Genomic DNA, 24240 nt, shown 5'->3' with positions numbered 1-24240 from the left:
TGTGGGCTGAAACTCGAAGTTCGTGTCGTGCGATCGACGTGACCAGCAGGGCTACTCCGAAACTCGAAACTCGAAGTTCGTGTCGTGCGATCCCTCTGACACTTATACTATTTAATACGAGAGCGAGAGGGACCGCACGACACGAACTTCGAGTTTCGAATTTCGGAGTAGCCCTGCTGGCCCTATGCTACGAAGTGCAAAACTCGAACTTCGTTATAACTTTTATTTTAAACATTTTTTAGGGTTAAAAAAAAAAACATAATATAGGGTAATTTCGTGTAGCGTTAGGGTAAAAGAAATATCTGAGGTGGCGACACTGGTGCTGTGTTTATGTGTTAGTTTAATGTGTCAAATGTCAAAATGTGTTGCATTTTTTTTCTGTGAATTTTCTTCATGATCAATTCAATTCGATACACTCATAATACAAATCCTTTGAAAATGTTCCAAAGTGTACGTATCGGGAGCGTTATTGTTTAATATCATAAACGTTTTTTCTCGTTAGTACGTAATTCTTTTGGACTGCTTTAAGGTTAAGGTTGGAGCGGCACCATGGACGACTCCAATAAATACCAGCAGATGCAAGATGAAATGTCTAGGTGAGTACTATCCTTAATCACACCGCAGCCGCCCACAAAAGCCGACTAAGCAGGCTATTGAACGGGTGCAGGGTGCAGTTAGTACACGGCTCTGTGAAATAAAGTTGTGCTAAATACTTGTGAAGTATAGATATCATTTAATAATACTGTAAATCTGTTAAAAAAAATATACCTCGTTGAGTTTCTTTCCGGATTCTTCTCAATAGAGGTTTTTCCGAACCAGTGGTAGTTTTTTTTTGACATTTATAACAATGGTTAAGAACCAATACCGTCTATCTACCATCTTTTAGCATGATAGTTAGGTGTTATTGTTTCTTAACCGTCGACATGGCTGAGATATGAGGTGCATAGGAGAAATTCGTGTCTGTATCGTTGTCCAGCGGTGGTGTAGCGGTATAGCACACGGCACGGAATGCCGCGGACCTGGGTTCGATTCCCAGCGCTGGTCTTATTTTTCTGGTTTTTTCTGTGCATCTATATTTCACTTTGTATTTTCGATATAGGTTTTACGGGATGACCGTAAAAGAAATACAAAAATTTGGAATTGAAATAAAAAATACAAAAAGATTCCAAAAAACCAATCTTGTTTTTCATTTATTATTTATTTATACAATTTATTTTTTTTACCCTACAATAATAAACAGAATCTATAAGGTTTCTCAATCTGTTTGTCTACCAACACCAGGGCTCGTACTTTGGTGCAGATGATGTCAAACCTCACATCACTAGTCATGAGCAGTTACCACTTATCAATCTCTTTAATTAACCTGTTGAGCACCAAGCTCTAAAAAATATATGTGCCCATAACTATGGCGTGCATTGAGTATATGTTATGCCCATCCAATTTATTAAAAGTGTAAACAAACCGATTTCATCAAAATTCTTGTATAAACACTCACTGCATTGATTCAATAATACATTTATCTATAATTCGTGTCTTTTAACTAGCTATGTCTAATCACTTTCTTCACCAAAATTCACTTGATTTCAATATTAATTTTCATTTGAGAAATCTTCATCAAAATCTGACGTTATTTCTTGATTGAAAAATGTGTATAATCTGTAGTAGCATAAACTAGCGTAGAGATGGTGGAAAATTTGACATTTTAAAAATCGATTAATGCGCAAATGAATAAGCAATTTTTATTTACTTTCCTTAAAATTAAAAAATAGTTACTGCTTTTATAATTGAATAAAAGTTTTTGGAATGAAATCAAGTATTGTATTGTAAATAATAAAATAGACAAAATTACTTTGATCTATTCAATTAATAAATTAATCAATTTACTGAACAGATTAATTATTTTGCAATAGGTTCAAGCTTTTCACATCATTGAATGTCTTTGGTGGGATAAATGGCATCTTTGTTTACATTTTTCATAAATTGGATCGAAATACAATCCCTTTCGACAATGGACTTTATGTACAATCCATGTCAAGTTTAAATTCAAATGTAATTAACCTGCACAATCATATTGGCTGGGTTCGAAAGAGTATATAGGCAGCAGGGTAGGCAGCGCCAGCGCTGGTGGCGTGCTGCCGCGGTGCAAACTACCAACTGCCTACCCTGAGTTGACCCAATGCACTCCAATGGGCCATAGCGCTCAAGAATTTTCTTGACTAAAAATTCAGATGCACTGGGCACTGTGGTTGAAACACCGTTGTGTGACATGGCGCTTGACGGGTTGAACAACATTGTAACTTAAAATTAGGAGTCTCACATTAAATGCGCCTACTAAACAAAACTTATTTTGTTAAATACTCCAAGTTTTTAATGTAGTTTTTTTAAAACATTTTTTTCATGGCTTAAGTGTACCTGTGTGGCTGTGCCAGAATCATAGAAAGACTCGATGGCCACATTCATCAAATACTTCTATTGCAATGTCCAGATTATCTGACTGCAAAGGAGTGCTTGATGAACCTGTAAATTCATACTGCATCTTCTGATACCTGACAACTCGTAATAATATTCACTGCACCATTGAACAGGTCCAAATCACTCAAATACCTATCACAGCTATCCCTAGTTAATACACACTTGACCAGGACAACCAGGTAGGGGTTAATACAATTTTTATAAACCCTTAATAAGGCCCCATTTATAGGGGCATACTACCACAGAATCTAAAGCAGCTATCGAATACATACCTAACAAAGAATATTTTTAAAGCTAGTCATATTTTTAATAATTATAATGGAAATTGTGATGTATAATGAAATTGATAAGGTTCAGTTTCCAACTCAATGCAAGTGGTCGCTAAATCGCCTCTACCTTATTAAGGGTTAAATATAGTACATACTTTATGTGAACAAAGTTTTTCATGACAAATGAAACAAAGTACCTATAGTAATGTTTAAATGGTCAAAGTATACCTTCTACCGTGTCTGTACTTGTGTAAGTATTATGTGTGATGCATAACTTGTAAACGCTTGTTGAATAAATCTCCTATAAATTTTTTTAAAGGTTCGAAGCGGAGATATCGGGCGATGGCCCCCGCGCGGTGATAGGCGCGGGCACGTTCGGCGCGGTGCAGCAGCGGCTGGAGCGCGCGATGCCGCCGCCGCCGCCGCCGCCCGCGCTGCTCGGCTTCGACGCGGGCGCCGGTGCCGCGCCGCGCATGATGTTCCCCACCGTGCCGCCCCCTCCACCGCCACCGAACATGTCCAACATGATGGTGCCAGCTTCGGTATGATTCGTTGTTTTAACTAGCTTTTGAGAGGATTGTGTAGTTTCTACTTATCATACAAACTATTGAATAAATCTCTTTTATTTCTGTTTTTTATTTTAAACTGCGAAAATGGTGTCCACCCCCTATATGTTAGTCAATATTGGCCTATTTTACATAGGGGTGTTCCTGAAACTACAATTCTGAGTTGCCACTTCCAGGTACAACAACGACTTCGGCCACCAGGCATGCCAGGCATGATGCAAGGTATGCCAGGGATGCCAGGCATGTCAGGAATGCCGGGAATGCCAGCAATGCCAGGCATGCCAGGAATCCAGATGCCAGACTTCCAGATGTCATTCCTGCGAGCAGGTCTGCCCGGCCCGCAGTTACCACCGCCACCGCCCAAACCCCAGCCTGCTGTGCTCTCTGCAGCACCCAAATTATACAAACAGCCTAAAGAGGATAAGGAGGAAAAGCACGAAAGTAAAAAAAGAGTAAGGACATGTTCAATAGACTAGTTTTAATAAGGAATAAATCTGGTTTGAATTCTCACATCTTGCATGATTGCAAAAAAAAGTTTCATTTAGAGCCTACACTAGAGGAAACGTAACATCAAACGTGACTTCTGTTATTTTTATTTATTAGATAACTCAACTATTGATTTATTTTAATACAACTTGAAATCTAAATTTTATAGTAAATTGAAAATCAATTTGGTTTTGTGCTTTGTTTTTTTTTATTACAGCTGTGCCTTGGAGTTCTTTGGTTAAAAGGTATTAAGTACCGTATTGAGTTTGTTTATTTCCGTTACAGAAGCGTTCGCCGCCGCCGCCGCCGCCGAAGCCGGAGCCGGCGCCGCGCGAGCCCACGCCGCCGCCCGCGCCCGCGCCGCCGCCCGTGCCGCTCCTCGTCACAGAGACCATGATGCCCAAAAACAAGAAGGAGAAGAAGCACCGGAAGGTATAGACCGACCCACTCTTAAGGCCCTGTTTTGCATTATGTTCTTGTAAGATCAAGCCTTTTTTATGGCGTCGAAAGCTGGATATTTATTTTTCGTGTTGCAAGGTGTTAGAGTTTTGCACAAGTGTGAAATGTGTGGTATGCGAAAATGTGTTGATGATTTTTATCATCATATGCTTGAAAACTACCCAAATCTGAAGCTTCACGATACGACACGAACGACATATATGAATCTGACATAAATTGGGCTCTATTGCGTCTATTTTCACCCTCGCTTACTCTATATTTACGCAAGAATACTTAACTTGGCAATTAGCTTTATTCAAGTGCAAAAAAGAGACCCCACAATAACACGAAAATCACAGTTAGTTATTATTCTGTTTAAGGTTTTCCCATTATAAAAAGAAAGTCATATGGGCCACCTTCAAAGTATCCTTTCGATCTAACTAAAGTAATTTCAACCGTTCAATTCGCTAGCCTTTTTGTAATATGATGATACTTCTACATTTTGTCTGTGTATTACAACTATGAACTGTGTGCGTATGATTATTAGGTCGTGCGTACGGCGGGAGGGCAAGTGTGGGAAGATGTGACTCTTTTGGACTGGCCCGACGACGACTTCCGTATGTTCTGTGGAGACCTCGGTAATGACGTCACCGACGAATTGCTTGTACGTATACACTTTTATTAGCCGTGTTAGTAATTAACTGACTAGAAAATAATTCATAAACTCTAAATGCCTGTCTTTTAGTTAATACTATTCGAAAAGACTTGAACCTTTTAGCCCGAAATTTAAAGCTTTGCAGTCCTTTTTAATTAAAATTGAACTGACGGAAAAGGCTTGCGAAGGGCTCAATTAATAAGCTTAGAAAAGACTCGAGCCTTTTTTAAAGAAAAGTTTGTTTTAAAGCCATGTAATCTAAAATTCAACCTGTCACACATTGGCTCGGAGGCTTGGAAAGATAAAAAGCTGAGGCCTTAGTAGGCTTAGAAGCTATTCGAGACACTGAAAATTTTGGAACTTCCAGTTGTGTGTCTTATGGAACACTAGTCCTAAGTGTGTCTTCGAGAGACCTTTTGATCCCATTTTCAACCGACTTCAAAAAAGGAGGAGGTCCTCAATTCGTCTGTATGTTTTTTTTTTTTGTGTTTGTTACGCGCTTACGCGTAACTTCGCCAATTGTGGGCCGAATTTCAAAATTATTTTTTTGTTCTTTTTTTTTTCATTTTTATTTAACTTAAAACAATTAAACATGCATTACATTTAGTGTTACTCGCCAAACTGTAACGTTTATTGGCGAGAAGCGTTCAATTTATTTTAACTTAAGTACATAACTACCTAACCACCTCATTCTTCTAAATGCATACTTCCGAGGTGGTCCCATTGACACCAAGTCAAGTATTTACATTCAGAACATATCATTTGGTGAACTAGACCTAATAAAGAAGACCATGTAGGTACCGGTACTCTGTTATAAAATAATATAACTATGCCGTGTTTGAGCATAATGGAATCGTTGTAAGATGCATTTTGGCTACAAATCACTAAAAACCACGAAAACAAACTTTTTAACAAAAAATGGAACCGACTTCAAAAACCTTGAAAATAATTTTCTACTAGTTAGATAGATAGATAGATAAAACGTTTATTTGTTACTGCAAACACACACAATCAAAATTACATAAATAAGAAAAAAAAGAACAGTCCTAACTTAAATGTAAACAATTTTCAATTGTTTGTGTGCGCTGCAGTAGTGCAAAAGGGTCATGGCTCAGTGGTCAACATTGCTCATAGGAGCAAAACACTGATATTCTGCCACAACCCAGAGGGCCAAGAACAAATATTATCACCTTATTAAAAAAACAAATATAAATGTACAAACAGTGCCAAGCAAAATGAATACATTTTCAATATAACAATTTTAACAATTTTGTACCTGCCTACCACCAACGAAAATGTATTTTTATTTCAATGATTCAGAACATGCAAATGAAAAGAGAGAAAGAAAAAATAAAAGCATCACAACAAACATGCAGCCACCCTTCAGTTCCTTAACCCTACCCTATATTTTAAAATTACAATTAAAATCAAGTACCGAGCAACCGCTTTGCTTCTGCAAAAGAATTAACTTAAAGTGTTTTATAAAAGTATTTTTTGATGTTAAACGTCTGATCGGTGAAGTATATTGTTCCAGCACTTGGTTGCAAGGTAACGAAAGCTACCGGTAAAGGCTACAGTTCTGTGGGGGTGGCATTCTAACAGACAATGTCGGGTGGATCTAGTTCCGTATCTAGTATGAAAAGAAGAAATACCCGTCTTAGCAAAAAGATAATTAGGCCGATTGAAATTCATGACTTCAAATAAAAGACTTGCAAGATGTAAGTGTCTTCGAGAGGACATGTTTAGCATAGTTTGAAGTTGGTGCCTCAGCACGAGCCAGCAGGAGCGATTGAAGCCCAATATATAGTATGTAGGTGAGGTAGACGACTATATAGTTCCACTCCTGCTGGATCCTGCTGCTGCTGAGGCACCCACTTCAAAGTAGTAGAAAATTATTTTTAAGGTTTTTGAAGTTGGTTTCATCTTCGTCAAAAAGTTTTTTGAGTTTGTACTGTTTATTACTGTTTTTGCTATGACTGTAACACGATTTGCTATTTCAGACGCGAACGTTTAGCAAGTACACTTCCTTCCAAAGAGCAAAAGTGATCCGTGACAAGCGCACCAATAAGAGCAAAGGATTCGGTTTTGTCAGCTTTAAAGACCCAGGCGATTTCATTAAAGCTATGAAGGAAATGGATGGTGAGTTACCTATACAAATTTTTAAACTTATATTTATATCTTTAAAATCTTATAACTTAAACTAAAGCGGATCGTGCACATGCAATGTCAGAACTCACATTTATAAATAACTTGAATTTTGTCATCATTTGTGTCCAAATGATGGGATTAAGATTTATCCTAGTTTTAAGTGTTTAGGGGAAACAAAAAAAAATTGAAAAAAACTTGAAAAATTGAATTGAAAATTGATTGATTGAATTCTTACGAATTAAACCAAATCTGGGCACATGCAATGTCCAAATAAAACCTAATCCATTTAGTAATTTATATTGTATTGTAATAAAAGTGCTGAGAAAAAAAAACGGCTCAGTCGAAATTTACTGTACAATTTTTCGTCTAAATATTTCGACTTAAGTTTCCACTGACAACAGACAGACAGAATCCCAAGTGTCTCAAAATACAGGATGAAGTGTGTACGTGTCTAAGCATAAATAATGTAACAGGTCGCTATGTCGGCAGTCGACCGATAAAGCTGCGCAAGAGCACGTGGAAGAACCGAGCGCTCGACGTCGTGCGGAAGAAGGAGAAAGAAAAGGCAGCCCTTCTCTCTCTGCTCATGGCCGGTAATAAGAGCTGACAATAAAGTGCAACAGCGTTTTGGGTTTTACCCCTGATTTTTGGGTTGCATTTTGGAGGATAGAGGAAGCTTAACCAGAATTATATGATAGTTATAATTTTGCTGCATATTTCACTTTTTCGTACATTGCGGATTGATTTCTTGTCAGGCATATAATTACATTACCTACCTTATATGTGGTTTGACCTAGTTGGTAGACAACAAATTGACATTATAACTGTAAATGTTATGTGATTGATACTTGAATTATCAGAAACTCCTAATGTTTACCACATGTCAGTTAATAGAGGACTCATTTTAAGAATGTTTGAAACCTCTTTTGTGGTTAGTCCATATTTCCCTTGATTTATATTAAAGTAGATATAAAATAACTTCCTCATAGATATCCTCCTAGTAAAGGTAAAAAGCAATCTAGATCATTAAATTAATAATAAAGCTTTTCGGTTATTTTAAACTGTACACAAAAAGAAATGTATGAATTCGATTGTATTTTTATTAGGTACCTCTAATCTAATAATAAATGATTTTTAATAGGAAAATATTTTTTATTAACTTACCTATTCAAAGAAAATGATACAAAATTGTATTATGCGGTAATTTATTACTTCTTTGGCTTAAAGTTTCTACATTATCTTTCTATCCATGTTTAAAATTTAACAATTACTGTAACCTTCTAAATCTTAACATTAATAATTAAATTAAAGCAAGTCTCCTTGGTTCAAAACAAAGCCGTCGGCATTAAGTTTAAGCTTTTAATAACACAAAATCATGTAAGAATTCATGTAGTCATTCTGAGCATTTATGCCGAATATTACAACTAGTTTTTCATTACGACAGGAAAGCTGGTGGTGAGTACTAACCCTTCTTTATTATATTCAAAGGACTTTGTGTATTTGTACTTCAAATTTTTACGTATATCTCTTTACAATAATAAAGTCCATATTTACATTACAGACAACGTTACAAATTGTCGGTTTCGTAACCTAAGCACTAGAACGACGATAAGTACAGCCACTTTAGTATTTTATCTTTATAGCTATTTTTGTTTTTGTACTTATAATAATGTCCCCTAATAATAAATATATCTTGCACCTAAAGACATTCAAAATAGCGTTCGAACGCGCTGGATACGTTCTGGTCAACTGAGACTTTAATTAAGGGGACCCGACCGCAGGACGCGTCCAGTATGACAAGTCTTTAAGTGTTCATCCGTGGACGTTATTATGTAATCCTGTTTTTAGTGGCGTGGTAAACTTTTAAACTTGATTCAAATTTAACATACAGCCGAGAAGGCTGGTGTGAAATAGAGTTTGGCATAAATACTTACTTGAATTTCGGATTGTCTTATTAAGATAGCGAGTGAGACCTACTATCGACACAGAGGCCCAATAGGCCAATACTTTAGCCCTATCATTATAATAATGCCAAAAGTAAATTTGAACTTTAGAGCGCACACACGGGACAATTGACACAAATTGACTTGTTCCAAAGTAAGTTAAGCCTGTGTTAGGCTTTGTTTCAACCAGAGATGTGCTGCGAAGAATGTTTTTTTCATGAACCAATAGGAACGCTTCATTTTCCTCGCCTCGCTCCGCTCAGCTGTTTCCACCAGAGCGGTGCTGTGCGAGAATAGGTAAATGAACCTAAACCTATTGGTTCAATTCCTCGAAACACATCCTCGCACATCTCTGGTGAATACGCAGCCTTTGGATCGGCAGATATTAATGCAGGTGAGTGTAAGGCAGCTCTTGATAACTGTAGGTTTCGCTGGCGTTCAAAAGGTTAATATGGCGGATCCTCTTGGAGCAGAGTATCGTCAAGGTCGCCGGTGTTCTTGACGCGGCGGGCTCGGAGCCGCACGAGCGGGCGCGGGCGCGTCCGCTGCGGCTCGGCGGTGGCCGCGGCGGCGTACTGCGCGTCCAGGCAGCAGCGCGCGTCGCCCTCGCCGCCGCCCTCGCGCGGGCAGAACGGCGGCACGAAGTCCTCCACGCAGTAGGCGCCGGAAGCTCTGGATATTACGGTTCAATTAGGATGATAACTTGACAAAATTAGAATTACTTTTGGATTTGAAATTGACTATATGCTAGAAGCTTGAGTCTCTCTTTCTTTCTTCTCTTGACAGATTAGTTGTGGTCACGTTGTGGTCAGGTTGTGGTGGTCTAGGAGGGGGCAAGTTGATATGGAGAATGAGAAAAGTATGAATTGTAGGTAAAGTCGAGAGAACATGAAGGTTTTTACTTAATTGTAATAACTTTGGTGTGGTTGCTTTACATTTGGCAACATTTTAGAATCTCTAGGGGGGCAGCTGCCCTCCCCCCCCCCCTTGGCGACGCCCTTGTCCGCAACTCCGCTCCACCTCTGCTCCAGTGGACAGGCAAGGTAGCGTTGGGTGAGGTTATAGACTCACGTCATGGGCGCGGGCTGTCCCAGCAGCACGGGTAGCGCGGAGGCTCGCGCGGGCGGCACGCGCACGGAGCACCGCCGGCCGCACGGCGCGGCCGCGCGCGGCGCGAACAGGCTCTCCGCCTGGTAGCAGATCGACCAGATGTGGCTGCACAGCGCCTCGTCTGCATAGGTATAATTAATTACACTTGATACAAATAAAAAAAAACTAAATACTTGGTTCAGTTTTGATACCTAAAATTTTCTCGGTTTCGTTACAACTTCAGTTCAGTAGCAATTTCGTTACAGTAGGTATAGGTAGTCTTTCACGATGGCTCGTGCCTGGTTCTTATTACAATGTCATTAATGTCGAATTTTGACAAAATCACGCGGCTTCGTGGATGGCACTAAGTAAGTATAGGTAATCTGAGAGGTACCTACAAATAGAGTGGGTCATGTACCTACATATATTTCACTGTGCATGATTGAGTATCTAACAATTAGTCCAAACATCCAAACAAACTTTCTCATTTATAATATAGTAGGTAGGTAAATAGGATATGTTGGTGTCTTAAGAGATGTGACTGATGCAGTTTCTAAGGCTACTTTTAAAGTAGGTATGGTAAGTGAGTGAATGTGTTAAGGCCTCATAATGGTATGACGCGGAATCTGCTATGTCGATCAAAAAACGCATTAGGTATGTACACGCAATAAGAGTGAGAAAGACTTTTCTGTTGATAAACGTCTCTTGGCGTCGGCCGAGCAGATCGACGTCTTTTCCACTCGTATTGCGTAGAAACAAAGCATTTTTTGATCAGCTAAAGCCGAATCCGCGTCGGTAAAAGTATGGGGAGACCCTTCGACGGCTATTAGTAGTAAGATTCAGCGCTTTAATGTGAAAGCTGCCTTACTAGGCGTGTCCTCGCAGAAGGGCTGGCTGCGGCCACCGTTGAGGCAGAAGTCGGCGTGTCCGAGGCGCGCCGCGTCGCCGTAGCGGCCCGCGTTCGTGTGCAACACGTGCACGGCGCGCGCGTCGCCCGGGTCCAGGCGCAGCGCCGGCGCCGACCGGATCAGCGGACGCGCCGGGTCCAAGCCTAACAAACATGATGATGATGATGATGGCGCACATGTGAGCGAGCGAGTGTCCGACGCAGGTGAAGAGGTCGGGCTGGCCCGAGGCCGGTGCGAGCTTAGCCAAGCTAAGGGCCTACGCTAGTTGACGCGGTTTGCACGGAGCAGGTGGACGCCTATTAAGAAATAGTATGAGTAGCGCTTACTACACGCGTCGTGTGCGACGGATTTACCTGTACCCGCGCCTACGGGCATACGCACGGCACTCCGTGCACCCGCGCCAGCTAGCCTAGGCCCTTAGAGTCCAAAGCAGCGAAAACAATTTGATGCCGATGCCCTTCATTTCAAGGCCGTCTTTAATCTATCGGAGGCAAGAACTTTGGGTAGATTAAACTTGAAACTATTACAGTCTAATTCTGTCTAAGTACATACGGAAAGGATTTTTTACAGTCACAAGGGGCCCCATCGTTCGCGGGGTACCGTTGATCCTGTTGAGCCGGAAGGTATAAAAGGAAGTTGCGATGATGCCACACATGTGAGCCGCGAGCGAGTGTCTGACGCAGGTGAAGAGGTCAGGCGGCAGGCCGGTGCGAGCTTATATTTTGAGCCTCTTGGCCGCTGACCGTAAGTTACAGTTAGCACGGCAAAATCTTAACATATGGCAATAGCACAGTTTCATTGGTCGATAGGGCCCTAATGTGGAGTACAGGAGATTTTCATAACGCATGCCATATGCCCTATGGCATAGGGCCAACTGGGCTTCACTAGTCGCTATTCCGCTTGCGGGGAGTAACCGCACGCTGTGTATATTCGATCGAGTTATCGACCAATGAAACTGCATGAGCCTTAAGGCATACTGACCGATGATTCTGTTGAGTCGGAAAGTGAGGTAGTTAGCGATGATGCCGCACATGTGCGCTCCGAGCGAGTGTCCGACGCAGGTGAGCCGGTCGGGGCGCAGGCCGGCGCGCCGCAGCGAGCCCAGCGCCTCCGCCGCGCAACGCGCCGCCGGCCGCAAGTTGTGGACGGCGGACACGTAGCAAGGCGGCTGGCAGAGGGCCCCCCAGTCCAGCATAAACACGTTGTAACCGCCGCGACGGAGGTACGCTGATGAATTAATTTGAGGTGTAAAAACAGTGCCTCTAAACGTGCAACACGTTTGCCATGGACAAATTTCTATCTCACTGCTCCTCACAGGCAGCGTTTGATCGGAGAGTAGAGAGTATTTATTTTTGGCCCACTTTAGCTGGCGCCTCCATTCGCTCGTAAGTTTTCACATATCATAAGTAAAAAAAAATTACTCGCGATGTGTGTGTAGTTTTCAATACTTGGATATAATGTCTTATTAGTGAGATCACTGGGTAAGAAACTTGCGAGATTGAGCCATTGGTAGCAGCAGCAACGCTACCTACTCTGTAATGTGTTTGTCAACCTTCATCTGTCCAGATATTTAATAATATTATGGAGGTGATAGGTCCCTCGGATCGACCACCATCTTACTTGCTAATTCCGCTGCCAAGCAGCAGTGCGTACCTACTGTGGTATTTTGGCATAGTAAGATAGGCAGTGAAATTTCATATGAGGTGTTGCGTATGTCCATGGGCGACGGTGCTCATGCACTTAAAAACTAGGCAGCCCAGTCTTGATTAATATTCATTAGATAGAAGGCACCGTTACGTGCCATATCAGAGGTAGGTACGAATTTAGGTAGATAGATAAGAACTCAGGTCAATAAGATACATGTAACCAAGTTACCCAATCGCGCATAGGTAAGCCGCCGTACCTGTGTGTTCAATCTCCGGGATCTCTTCGTTACCAAATAATCGTAGCTACCTCTACTTACTAAACAAGTAGGTAACGAATAGATGTCGCTATTTTTTTTCTTACGTGACCAATAATGACTTATTTATATTACCCAACAGTTAAACATTTGCATCGTCTTATTTGAGGTATAGTTTTAACGTCGATAGTGAAAGCCACTCAAGCATTCAGCCCCTCTGTGGGAACTGCAAACCATGCACTATGCACTTCCCACAGCTTTCTCCACTAATGCAACAACACGTCAACGACCCCGCCCGCTATAATGCACTAACTCATAAAGTCTACTTGGATAGATACCTATGTGTAATGAAATTAATAAGGGACAATATAAGTATGTAGGTACTCTACTCGTATGACGTACCTGGGCCAATCAACTATTTTACCGACACTTTGGGCGTCTCCTGCGTTACCAAAAAATCGTACTTTCAACAAGATATTTCACGGTTTAATAGCTTAAACTTTCGTAGGATATATGGCATGTATTCATGTACACCATCTATTAAATTACAGAAAAAATATGTTTACTTACAAAAATCTGCAATTGTTTGAAAAATGTCGCGGACAGATTAGTGTCGGTAAAAAAGTTGATTGGCCCACCTACCTAATCTATGAAAGTGTGTTTTGTCATGTTACCTAACAAACATTCACTTAAGTTTAATGAACTTTAGCGTGTTTCTAAATTAAGAATTCTTTAAGTTTTTTTAAACTGGATGCCTTGACTACTTTGGATTGGTTAAGATCACGTTAAAAGAGGAGGAGGTACGGCATCTTGCTAAATAATGTCCAGAAGTAGGTATCCATGATCCCAATATAGTTTAATTATATTTTCAAAAGCTATAGGAATAGTAAGTAAAATATAACATAAAAAATAATAGTTTCATTGTATTTTCTATTTCAGGTGACTAAGAGCAAAGAGTCGGTACATAATATATGTACATAAGTATATCGGTTTTAAGTATAGGTGAAGGTTTTAATTAACTAAGTATAATAAACAACTGTTTAAAAAGTCGGGGTCGTGTGTGGAATATTTACGTACATACGATAAAGATTTGTAGGAAAAGAGTAGATAAACCTGTAATAAATTTATTTTATTTCCATCACACTCGCTCGTCAATGATGTTATTATGCAGTCGTCAATGATGTTGTTATTTTGCAGATGGTAGGACCTTGTGCAAGGTCCGCCCGGATTGCTACCACCATCTTGCTCGCTAATCCTGCCGTGAAGCAGCAGTGCTTGCACTGTTGTGTTTCGGCGTGGAGAGTAAGACAGCCGGTGAAATTACTGGCACATGAGGTATCCCATCTTAGGCCTCTAGGTTGGAAACGCATCTGGAATACCCCTGGTGTTGCAGATGTTTATGGGCGGTGGTGATCTCTTACCATCAGGAGACCCACTTGCTCGTTTGCCATCCAGTCGAATAAAAAAAAATTATGTTATTCCATGCCTGTATACTAAAGGACAATGGCCTCAATTGTTCCCGCGGGAACTATGGATTTACGTATAGTTTTTCTCCCCAAGGGAGTTATTATGACTTTGTTGCTTTTTAGAAAAATATGGTGCTGTCCATTGGAGGACAATTTTGCCATTGTCTTAATAGGTTTTGCCGTTGTACGGTAAAAAAATTCTAGAAATAAGTAGTACATTGTGCATTAAGGGGCGTAAGAAGTGGATTACTAACGAGAGTCTATTAATGACCCGAGTTTGTAATCCCCTTACGGCCCGTGATATAACCACACGTTGATATAACATTCGATTTTCGAATTTTGTAGTAGCCCCCTGTATCGGCGGGTAGCCATATTTTATTCAGTTGTTTTCTTAGCGTCTGTCTTTAGCTGAGCTGTGAAGTGTTTGGACACAAAATAATAAAAAAAATGCATTTTTTTCCTTGCAATGTGATGAAAATCATTGTGTGTATCACGGGCCGTAAAGTGCAATGTACTATTATTTACTATACCTAGATACCTTTATTTACTTTATTTTCTACGTAAATATTCCACACACGACCCCAACGTTTTAAACAGTTGTTTTATTACGACGCTGCTGTTAGTCGGCTTAGGATTTCTCTCATCATTATGTAGGATGCAGGTTCGTGTACAGCGTTGGTCGCAAAAAAGCTATTAGTTTCCACAGCGAGTGGATAGTATTGTCACTTTCGATGAGTTCGTGACATTTAAATTGCTTCGTCGTAGAAAAACCTTCTCAATTTACTGCTTGTCGATTGTTCTATAAATCTTTTGAGTAGCTGTACCTACATAAGTACTTAGATATATTATGTTAGGTAGCTATCATTTCATGTACAAGTTTTACATGGCTTTGCCATTAAAAGTAAAAAAAATATCTATTATATTACTTATAATTATCTTTTATATCTTCTTTATTATTATGAAAATATCATGGACGGATAGAGTATCAAATGAAAGAGTTTTACAGATGGTTAACAAAAAGATAGCGATCTTGAAAACTGTCAGAAAACCCAAGCTGCAGTATTTTGGTTACGTAATGCGTAATGATATAAATACCTACGACCTACTTCAACTCATCATGCAAGGGAAAATCCAAGGAAAGCGACCGCCCGGAAGAAGGCGTACTTCGTGGCTAAAAAATCTCCGGACATGGTTCAACCTTAGCACAAGATCCCTGTTCCAAGCTGCTGTGTCGTAGATAAGGATAGCACCAGTCCTAGGGCAGCAGCGGCCTAGGGGCGGCAGATTTCAACGAGAAAAATATTTTAGAAAGTTACATAGGGCGGCGGATATAAAGTAGCCTACACTCCTAAAAAACATAAATCCGCCACTGGATAGCACTAATGATAGCCGACCTCCGGTAGGATATGGCACCTAAAGAAGAAGATCTTCTTTATTATCACATAAATTCACATAATACAACATGAAGTCACTCTTCCAGCCGTTGTCTGTCTGTCTGTATGTATGTAGGTATAGGTAGGTATACCTTACCAATGTACCTACGCTCAGATCTTTTAATCTACTCTACGCAACCCCTTATCTATAGAATCCTATTTTATAGAATGTCTTAATATTTGGCACATAAAATGTACGTAGGTACCTACTTCCTTATTACTTTACAATTCCATAAAGTGAATCGGATGAGTAGTCAATCGAGCGCCGCAATGTAATACAACTTCAGTTCTTGCAGGTCTAAACTGAGCTTTGCAAAATGCTAATGGTTTTACTTGCACCTATAGGTATACTACTCGCTTGTTAAGTATACCTAAAGTACCTACCAACAAGTGGTCGATTAGGTACCCATTAAATCCCTATGTCTACGTTGTATGGTTGTACCTCTATCAAAAATCTAAGGGTACTTAACGCTGCAGGGATTTCTCACCATCTCGCAGCACACTGATGGGCAGAGTGTCGTCGCCTCCTGCGTACCCGTGGATCAGCAGAATGGTCTCGTGGGACGGCTCCCAGCCGCTCTGCCGCAACCAGTCTTCGCTGAACAGGTCCACCTGTAGCCATTCACACCTCAGATTCGCATTTTTTAATTACTTACCTATTATTAAGAAAGGGAGGCAAAAGACCATGCGCATCATCTGATGTGAAATGCTCACTACCATGAGTACCACTAGTCAAGGAGAGTCAGCGTGGTCTGTTGCCGCCGCGGTATTAAAGAAAGTATCCCTTTTCGAGGGAACCTTTCACGCTCTACTTCTGAACATGCATAGCAGTGCAAAAGGCTTCAATTTCAATTTTAAAAGCAAGTAAAATAGGTAGAGTTTAATTTTGGTCGTGTATTTTTTACTATCGACCCACCACGGCTTCGCAAGAATACTGTTTTCAAATAATGTAAAAAAACCGTCCAAGAGCGTGTCGTACACACCCAGGATAGGGTTCCGTAGCCATTACGAAAATACACATAATATTTTTCTACGGATTTTGTATTGTGTACTGAATCTTCCAAGTTTAGGTATATTTGATACCCTAGGCTGCTATTTACTCTTAAACTACTAATAATTCTCAAGCAATCTAACCGCTATAATTTTCCTTCTAAATTTGATATATTTACTACCATTCTAAAATACAAATTTTAGATTAGAAAAATATTACTTAATTTTTTTCGTAATGGCTACGGAACCCTATTTTGGGCGTGTCCGACACGCTCTTGGCCGGTTTTTATTTTGCAAAAATAAAAAGAGTTGCAAAGGTATAAAATATACCTAAACTTGCATTACGCAGCTCATTACTTTTTGAAAAAAATAGTTCTTTCAGCGAATGCGAATGCGGTAGTGTAGTAAGTGACACGAGCCGTTCCAGTTGAAAGCCCATTTAACCACAATATAATAGCTCTGTCAATCTTCATTTTTTATATTTTTTTATTGAATTTCTCTATTGAGTAGCTCTACTTATCAACCAAGGAAGAAGAGTAGATATAATCTGAATTCATACATATAAGGTACCTACTGTACCGTTCAATGAAAAGTGGGGCGGCTGCGCGGACGCATGCGGAGTCCCTAAAGAGGCAGCTAGCGGTAACTTAGACGCATTCCTACTGTCACAGTGACATCGATTGACAGCGGCCAAGGCCACGACGCAACTGCCCAAACTATAAAATCTGATTTGAACCTTACTTTTAAGGATCGTCAAATCTACAATTCAGTTACACCTTTATGCTACTAACCATAACGTCATATGGCTGAATAGATATTTATGCCTTCGACTGCACTCTGAAAATTGGCCCGATCTATGAAAGAGTAACAAGACTGCGGTGACTATTTGACTGACAGACAATGCACAACCTAAACCGCTAGAACTAGAAACTTGAAAATTGACGACTTCCTTTAGTGACACAAGCCACTATATTCTTTAAATTTTGGAATGGTCTAAGTATGACAGCTGAGGTTCTCTCGTGTTACTACAACATGGGTGGGTGCCTCTGAAAGGCTTGTAGAGGGACACTTTTTAACCGACTTCAAAAAAGGAGAAGGTTCTCAATTTGAGTGCATGTTTTTTTTGTATGTTTGTTACGCGATAACTCCGCCAATTGTGGGCCGAATTTCAAAAGTGCTGAGGCACCAACTTCAAACTAGTAGAAAATTATTTTCAAGGTTTTTGAAGTTGGTTCCATTTTTTGTTAATAGTTTTTTACACGTCACTCTGGATTGCCTAACAATAATGTTTACTCCACGCTCTCCTGTTTATGATTTTAATCGGAATGGCATTAGTCGTATTCCGCCGACATGCGTGCGCGAGCGCCGGCAGGTGTCGCTTTCCTTCCCTGATTCCGATTCCGATATTTGACAATGTTCGATGACACTTGAATAACGCGATTGGCCGTAGAAAGTGTACGCGAATGAAATAATCAATATAATGTACTATTGTTGAATACAAAGCATTTAGAATATTCAAACCTGTCATAATTCTCAAATCCTGAAATTATACCAAATTTATTCTGTAGATAAATTTTTAGGGTTCCTAGTCAACTAGGAACCCTTATAGTTTCGCCATGTCTGTCCGTCTGTCTGTCTGTCTGGCCGCGGCTAAGCTCGTGACCGTAAGTACTAGAAAGCTATAATTTCGCATGAATAATATGAATATACATAATCTGTCACGCCGACAAAGTGGTAAAATAAAAAATAATAATAAAATGTTTATAGGGTACCTCCTATATAGACGTAATCCTCCTATTATAGTGGGGGTGATTTTTTTTCTCGACTAGCCCTATAGTGGGGGTATCGTTGGATAGGTACCTATTTTAAAAGCACTGGGGGGTTGCCGAGACGATTTTTCGATTTAACGATCTGTTTGCGAAATATTCTACTTTAAAGTGCAAATTTTCATTAAAAAAAATTAAAATCTATACTGCTGAGTGGAAAAATATATGAATAAGTATATCAAATTTACAAGGGAAATTATAACGGCTAAGATATTGCTTGAAAATTAGTAGTAGTTTAAGAGTAAATAGCAGCCTAAGGTATAAAATAAACCTACTTAAAATTGGGAGATTCCGTACACAATACGAAATCCTTAGAAAAATATTACTTGCTTTTTTATTATGAGGGAGGCAACCGAGCATTTTTTTCGTTATGACTACGGAACCCTATCTTGGGCGTGTCCGCCACGCTCTTGGCCGGTCTTAAATAAGATTTTACAATTTCTGACCATGTATGTAAGTATTTTTTTATGGTTTCATCCCCGAGAGGTGACAACAACGTATACGCTGTTCGTCTGTCCTTCTGTCATACGGGTAGAGGCCAAAGGCCAACGGACACAAGACCGGTCTGAGTGGAGAGCCTTGGGGGATGCCTATGTCCAGCAGTGGACGTCTTTCGGCTGACATGATGATAAAAATCAAAACAAACCTTCACACAAAATTTTTGGTGGTGAAGTTTTTTGTGTGCCTCCTGTAAAATTTGATCTGATGGAGTTACGAGGTCTAACACTTTAGCCGATCGCCAAAAAAAAATTGAGCTGCGAATTGCAACTACATAAAACTAAGCCCTAGAAATTAGGCCTACTTATTTGGAATGGGTGTCTGAAGTACATTCATTCATTACCAGCATGGGCGTCTGCAGGATTATTTTCAGGAGTGCATTGCATCTGCATATAGGGAGATGCATTTGTACGTTTTATTCTATATCTTAGTCTTGTTCTATGTATTTACTTTAGGCATGCTTTAATTATATTAATTATCAACGAACAAAATTTCACGTTTAAACAAGTAACTGGTGCTTACGTACCAGTGGCGAAGCGTCCATAGAACCCTATTCCCTTCGGCTTGCCCAAATTTACAAAATAGGACCAGGACATACATGATTTATGAAAGATATATGCGATCTTTGCTTCGACTTTACCACGAACATATCTGACGCTACGCCACTGTTAGGTACCTATGTAAAGTTTCATGGGAACTAAAAAAATATTCATTACCTATTCTATGACAACAATGGGTTATTACGCAGGTATTTATTATGTAGGTACATGCAATGTGCATGTTAGAATCAATCAGGATACCTTATTTCTTAGATCATAAAAGCAGGGGCATAAAAACATATCCCTATATTTTTCATGCCCTACTTAGTTTAGTCGAGTTCATAAACTTGTGAGCAAAAATTTGATCAAAAATATCTCAACACGACTCTATCGTTAACGGCGTACAGGCGCTTTCAGATATTTTTGATTAAATTTTTGCTCACAAGTTTATGAACTCGACATTAGCTAATATCATATATAATAATATCTAATCTATCTCTATGCGCCTGCGCCACTACCAACCACAACATTCACCGGACGCCACAGGAAGTCTCTATCAAGTTGAAATTAATATTTGGCCATCCCATACGAAGAAGTGAGTACCTAGCAGAAGAAGGTCTGAATGCTACGAGTATAATTTTTTTTCATAATCTTTTTTTAAGTACCACTTAGTTGGTGTGGTTAATATTACATAATTGTTTACCGGGATCTCAAATTACTTTTTTCGGTGGTCTGGTTTTTAAGATAAAATAATAATCGCGGTCCGTTTCTAGTTCATTTTCAGAAGTAGGTAGGTACAGCGCGATATTATAAAAAATCCCTCGAAATTTAAATGCGAATTTAAAAAAAAATAAACTTGTTCAGCGCTGACACTAGTTTTTAGGGTTCTGTACTCAATTAGTTATAGTTTCGCCATGTCTCTCCGTCTGTCTGTCTGTCCGTCCGCGGCTAAGCTCAGAGACCGTTAGTAGGTAAGGTACTAGAAAACTGCAATTGCAATTGCAGTTACTAAAAACGGAACCTTTATCTCAGGTTGCTTATTTCTACTATGCTACTTAAGCAGCAGCACTAGCGGAACCTTTATGTTTTGTTGTCCGTCTATCTGTCCGTCCGTCTGTCAACGCGTCTCAGCAGGGCTACTACGAAACTCGAAACTCGAAGTTCGTGTGGTGCGGTCCCTCTGACACTTAGACCATTTAATACGAACTTCGAGTTCAGGCACGTGTCAAGGTATCAAGCTGGATATTGTATGACAAAAAATTTACACCAGTCGTGTCATGATCATCATCATCATCCATCATCATCTCAGCCGTAGGACATCCACTGTTGGACATACAGGCCTCCTCCATAGACCTCCAGTGGCTTTCGGATGGCATCGGCTTGCACCCACCGTGAATTCGGCTTGAACCAGGTCATCTGTCCATCTCGTTGGTGGACGTCCTACAGCCCGTCGTGTAATATCTTAAACTTACCACTTTCTTAGTGGGCTCAAGCTCGGTATACAGATGGAGCTTGACATCGGGGTCGGGACAGGGCTCCCGCTCGCGCCGCCACACGCAGTCCTCGAAGGTGGCGTTGGAGAAGGAGTCGCTGTGAAGGAAAAGCGCCTCCTTGATGGGCTGGCGCTTGTCTGCTGACCCTACAGTGGAAAATACTATTTAGGTAAACAAATCAAAATAATAAATATCAGCCCTCTCGTTCTGAGAGGAGGTCTATGCCCAGCAGTTGGACGTACCTATATAGGCTGGAAAGATGATGATGATCAATAAATATCATAGGAATTGTGTCAACAATTGACCTAGTCCCAAACTAAGCAAAGCCACCTAAGTGCAATGTGTTTCGTGGTCTCATCCGCTCTTATTCCCTGTTTAAAAATATTCTCCTCGTAGTTTCTGCTATGAAGTTCAAGCTTTTTTCCTTTTTATTTGTGAAAAGTTAACTATTCGTATATGATTAAAGTAAATAAATAAATATCATGGGACACTTGACACCAATTGACCTAGTCCCAAACTAAGCAAAGCTTGTACTATGGACACTACACAAAGGATAAACATACTTATATAGATAAATACATACTTAAATACATATTAAACATCCAAGACCCGAGAAGAAACATTCGTATTATTCATACAAATATCTGCCCCGGCCGGGATTCGAACCCGGGACCTCAAGCTTCGTAGTCAGGTTCTCTAACCACTTGGCCATCCGGTCGTCAAAATTTAATAAATTAATTAAAGGTCATCTCATCACATTTTGATCCAAACTGGCGATTAAAAGCAATAAATAATGTACAAAATATTTCTTGAGTTAACAATATTATAAACGTCTCTTTTCTTGCAGTATGTTCTTTACCCGTGCCTCTTTAGATATTTTATAGGAAGAAGTTTCTGTTTTTAACAAAATAGGAAAGTTTTTTACTATTTTTAAATTTGATTTGAAAAATACTAAGGGAAAATAGCAAAGTTAATCTCACTAATATTAATTATAATTGCGAAAGTTTGTAAGTCTGTATGTTTGTTTGTTACCACTTCACGTCTTAACCGCTGAACCGATTTAGGTAAAATTCAGTATACAGATAGTCCAAGTCCCAGGGAAGGACATAGGACAGTTTTATATCCCGGAAAATTGCATAGTTCCAGCGGGATAGCAATAAGCGAATTCTACGTGAACGGAGTCGCGGGGAACAGTTACTTGAATTTTTTTAACTAATTTGACGTCTTCGATATTTTATTAATTAGAATTAAGTTTAGACCGTATAAGTACCAAAAAAAGGAAATTTATTTAATTACTTCCTAAAGCGTGCATTATAAAGAGCCTATTTTTAACCGACTTCAAAAAAGGGGGTTATTAATTCGATTGTATTTTTTTTTATTTTTTTACTTCAGCACTCCGTCATTTATGAACCGACTTAAAAATTTTTTTTGCGTTCGTCTAGGAATGCTTTCAATTAGGTCCCATAAGCACCAAATCAGGATTTGATGATTGGATCCTAAGGATATCGAGGGAACTCTTCAAATGTTGTAGGGACGCCTATGATAATTTTGATATATTTAGTAGCAACTTGTGCATTTGCTTTTGAAAATCATCATTTGGTGAAGTGGAACTGATGATATATGACTACTAGAACTAGAACTAGTTTTTGTAGTCGGTTAAATTTTTTGTTATAATTTTTTCCCTTCTGTGCATTCCTATATTGAACAGACTGTAGTCTCTATGAGCCCGAACGAACATTATTTTGCGATGTAAGCTGATAATTTGATTTCCTTGTTGACTTTTCTTTTATTACATAGGTGAGGTGCAAATGGTGCAATTCTAGTCTAGATATTTAAATAATGCCCTTAACTATTAGAAAAAAAAATGTTTGACAGCCAACGCAATCAGCAAGACGTTTATTTTGAGAGTAATTGAGAGAGATTCCATTAATTCACAAACCCTCACAGCAAATAATAATTTTGTATCTGCCATTCTATTATTAGCCATCGCAAGAAATAGATAAATATTACTTAATAGACATGTAATGTTCAATTTATAAACGACAGTGGAAAAAGATTACAATAGGTATTATAAGATCTTTACACCGCTTAGGACAAAGTATCAAATAAATTGTCAATAAGAATTTGAGTACATACTTTTAATTGCGGGTTTTTTTATACTTAGGTACTTGTTTTAAACGTTCCATATTATTCCATCTATTATAGTAAAGACTGAAAGACATGTTCATATTTGCGTTATTAAGCAAGAGTGGGTATATTGCAAGACTACATACCACGCTGTGTTGCTACGACGAATACCGCAGCGAGGAGCGCGCGCGCACCGCATGCCATCCTTGTGCGTTTACTACTGAGTGAGGAAGGACTAGCTAGCATGCTGCAGAGAATGGGGGTGGCCGGGCCGTACATTTCCATGCAAAAGATTTCGCGATGTAATTGTCGAGCGTGGAACGTATAGCACAAGGCGCCGCGACGCGGTTCGCTACGAGTACGTATGTCATTAACGAAAACAAAGTGATCGAATTAAGCAAATTGAAACTACAATAGCTAGAGAACCATGATTCGTCATTGGTACATTCTTGGAAATTGGTAGTCAATCTCCAAGACAAACTTGGACTTGAGTTTCTAGCGGGATTTTTTTCAACAGAGGCTTTTGAACCGGTGGAAGTTTTTTTTTTATTCATTTAAGTTGCTTGTTATATATATCAAAAAAATAAGATATATAAAGGTACGGCACTGGTGGCCTTTCTCTGCAATGAGAATTAGGTACTCTACCTACACACACTACGTTCGGCAGCTGATTTTCCAAAATGTGCGCTTTACCTAAATTTATCATCAAAATAATTTATAAATGCTAAATAAATGCGTGTTATAAACCGTACCTACCTATGTACCTACTTTAAGCCACACCATGTATTCATGTTTGTGTGAAAACCTCTCCAGGTGGGGAGTGGAGGGGTGTGTGTTGAAAAACCTCACACGGCATTAATTAAACTCTTTGCGAGACACCGAGAACACAATACGTTTCGCCATAGCAGGTTTGGAACTTTGTATTAGTAGGTAAGGGATCATATAGGTATGACTTTGCAATTAGTACACATGAATATGAATGAACTTACATTGA

At 39.6% G+C, this 24240-nt stretch overlaps 2 protein-coding genes across 3 annotated transcripts; one reads left to right on the top strand and one right to left on the bottom strand.

Annotated features, from left to right (window-relative positions):
• The first annotated feature begins 329 nt into the window (after positions 1–329).
• LOC141432043 (uncharacterized) lies at positions 330–8151 on the top strand. Its single transcript, XM_074093410.1, has 8 exons — positions 330–450; positions 530–596; positions 3061–3283; positions 3484–3759; positions 4079–4225; positions 4779–4895; positions 6887–7025; positions 7508–8151. The coding sequence occupies exons 2-8, from the start codon at positions 550–552 to the stop codon at positions 7639–7641; spliced, it is 1083 nt and encodes a 360-aa protein (XP_073949511.1). The 5' UTR covers positions 330–450; positions 530–549; the 3' UTR covers positions 7642–8151.
• A 71-nt stretch (positions 8152–8222) lies between these two features.
• On the bottom strand, positions 8223–23466 carry LOC141432042 (pancreatic lipase-related protein 2-like). 2 transcript variants are annotated; one of them, XM_074093406.1, is made up of 7 exons: positions 23393–23466; positions 21099–21265; positions 16262–16385; positions 11956–12201; positions 10935–11117; positions 10049–10208; positions 8223–9649 (listed from the first exon to the last, which is right to left on the bottom strand). In XM_074093406.1, exons 1-7 carry the CDS (start codon positions 23448–23450, stop codon positions 9424–9426), a joined length of 1164 nt encoding a protein of 387 aa, XP_073949507.1. In that variant the 5' UTR covers positions 23451–23466; the 3' UTR covers positions 8223–9423. The 2 variants fall into 2 exon arrangements, with proteins under 2 accessions (XP_073949507.1, XP_073949508.1); XM_074093407.1 differs by lacking the exons at positions 21099–21265; positions 23393–23466 and adding an exon at positions 17540–17721.
• Positions 23467–24240: the final 774 nt, after the last annotated feature.

Source organism: Choristoneura fumiferana, chromosome 10 (assembly GCF_025370935.1).
Source record: "Choristoneura fumiferana chromosome 10, NRCan_CFum_1, whole genome shotgun sequence".
NCBI lineage: Eukaryota > Metazoa > Arthropoda > Insecta > Lepidoptera > Tortricidae > Choristoneura > Choristoneura fumiferana.
This window is presented reverse-complemented; position numbering and strand designations above follow the sequence as displayed.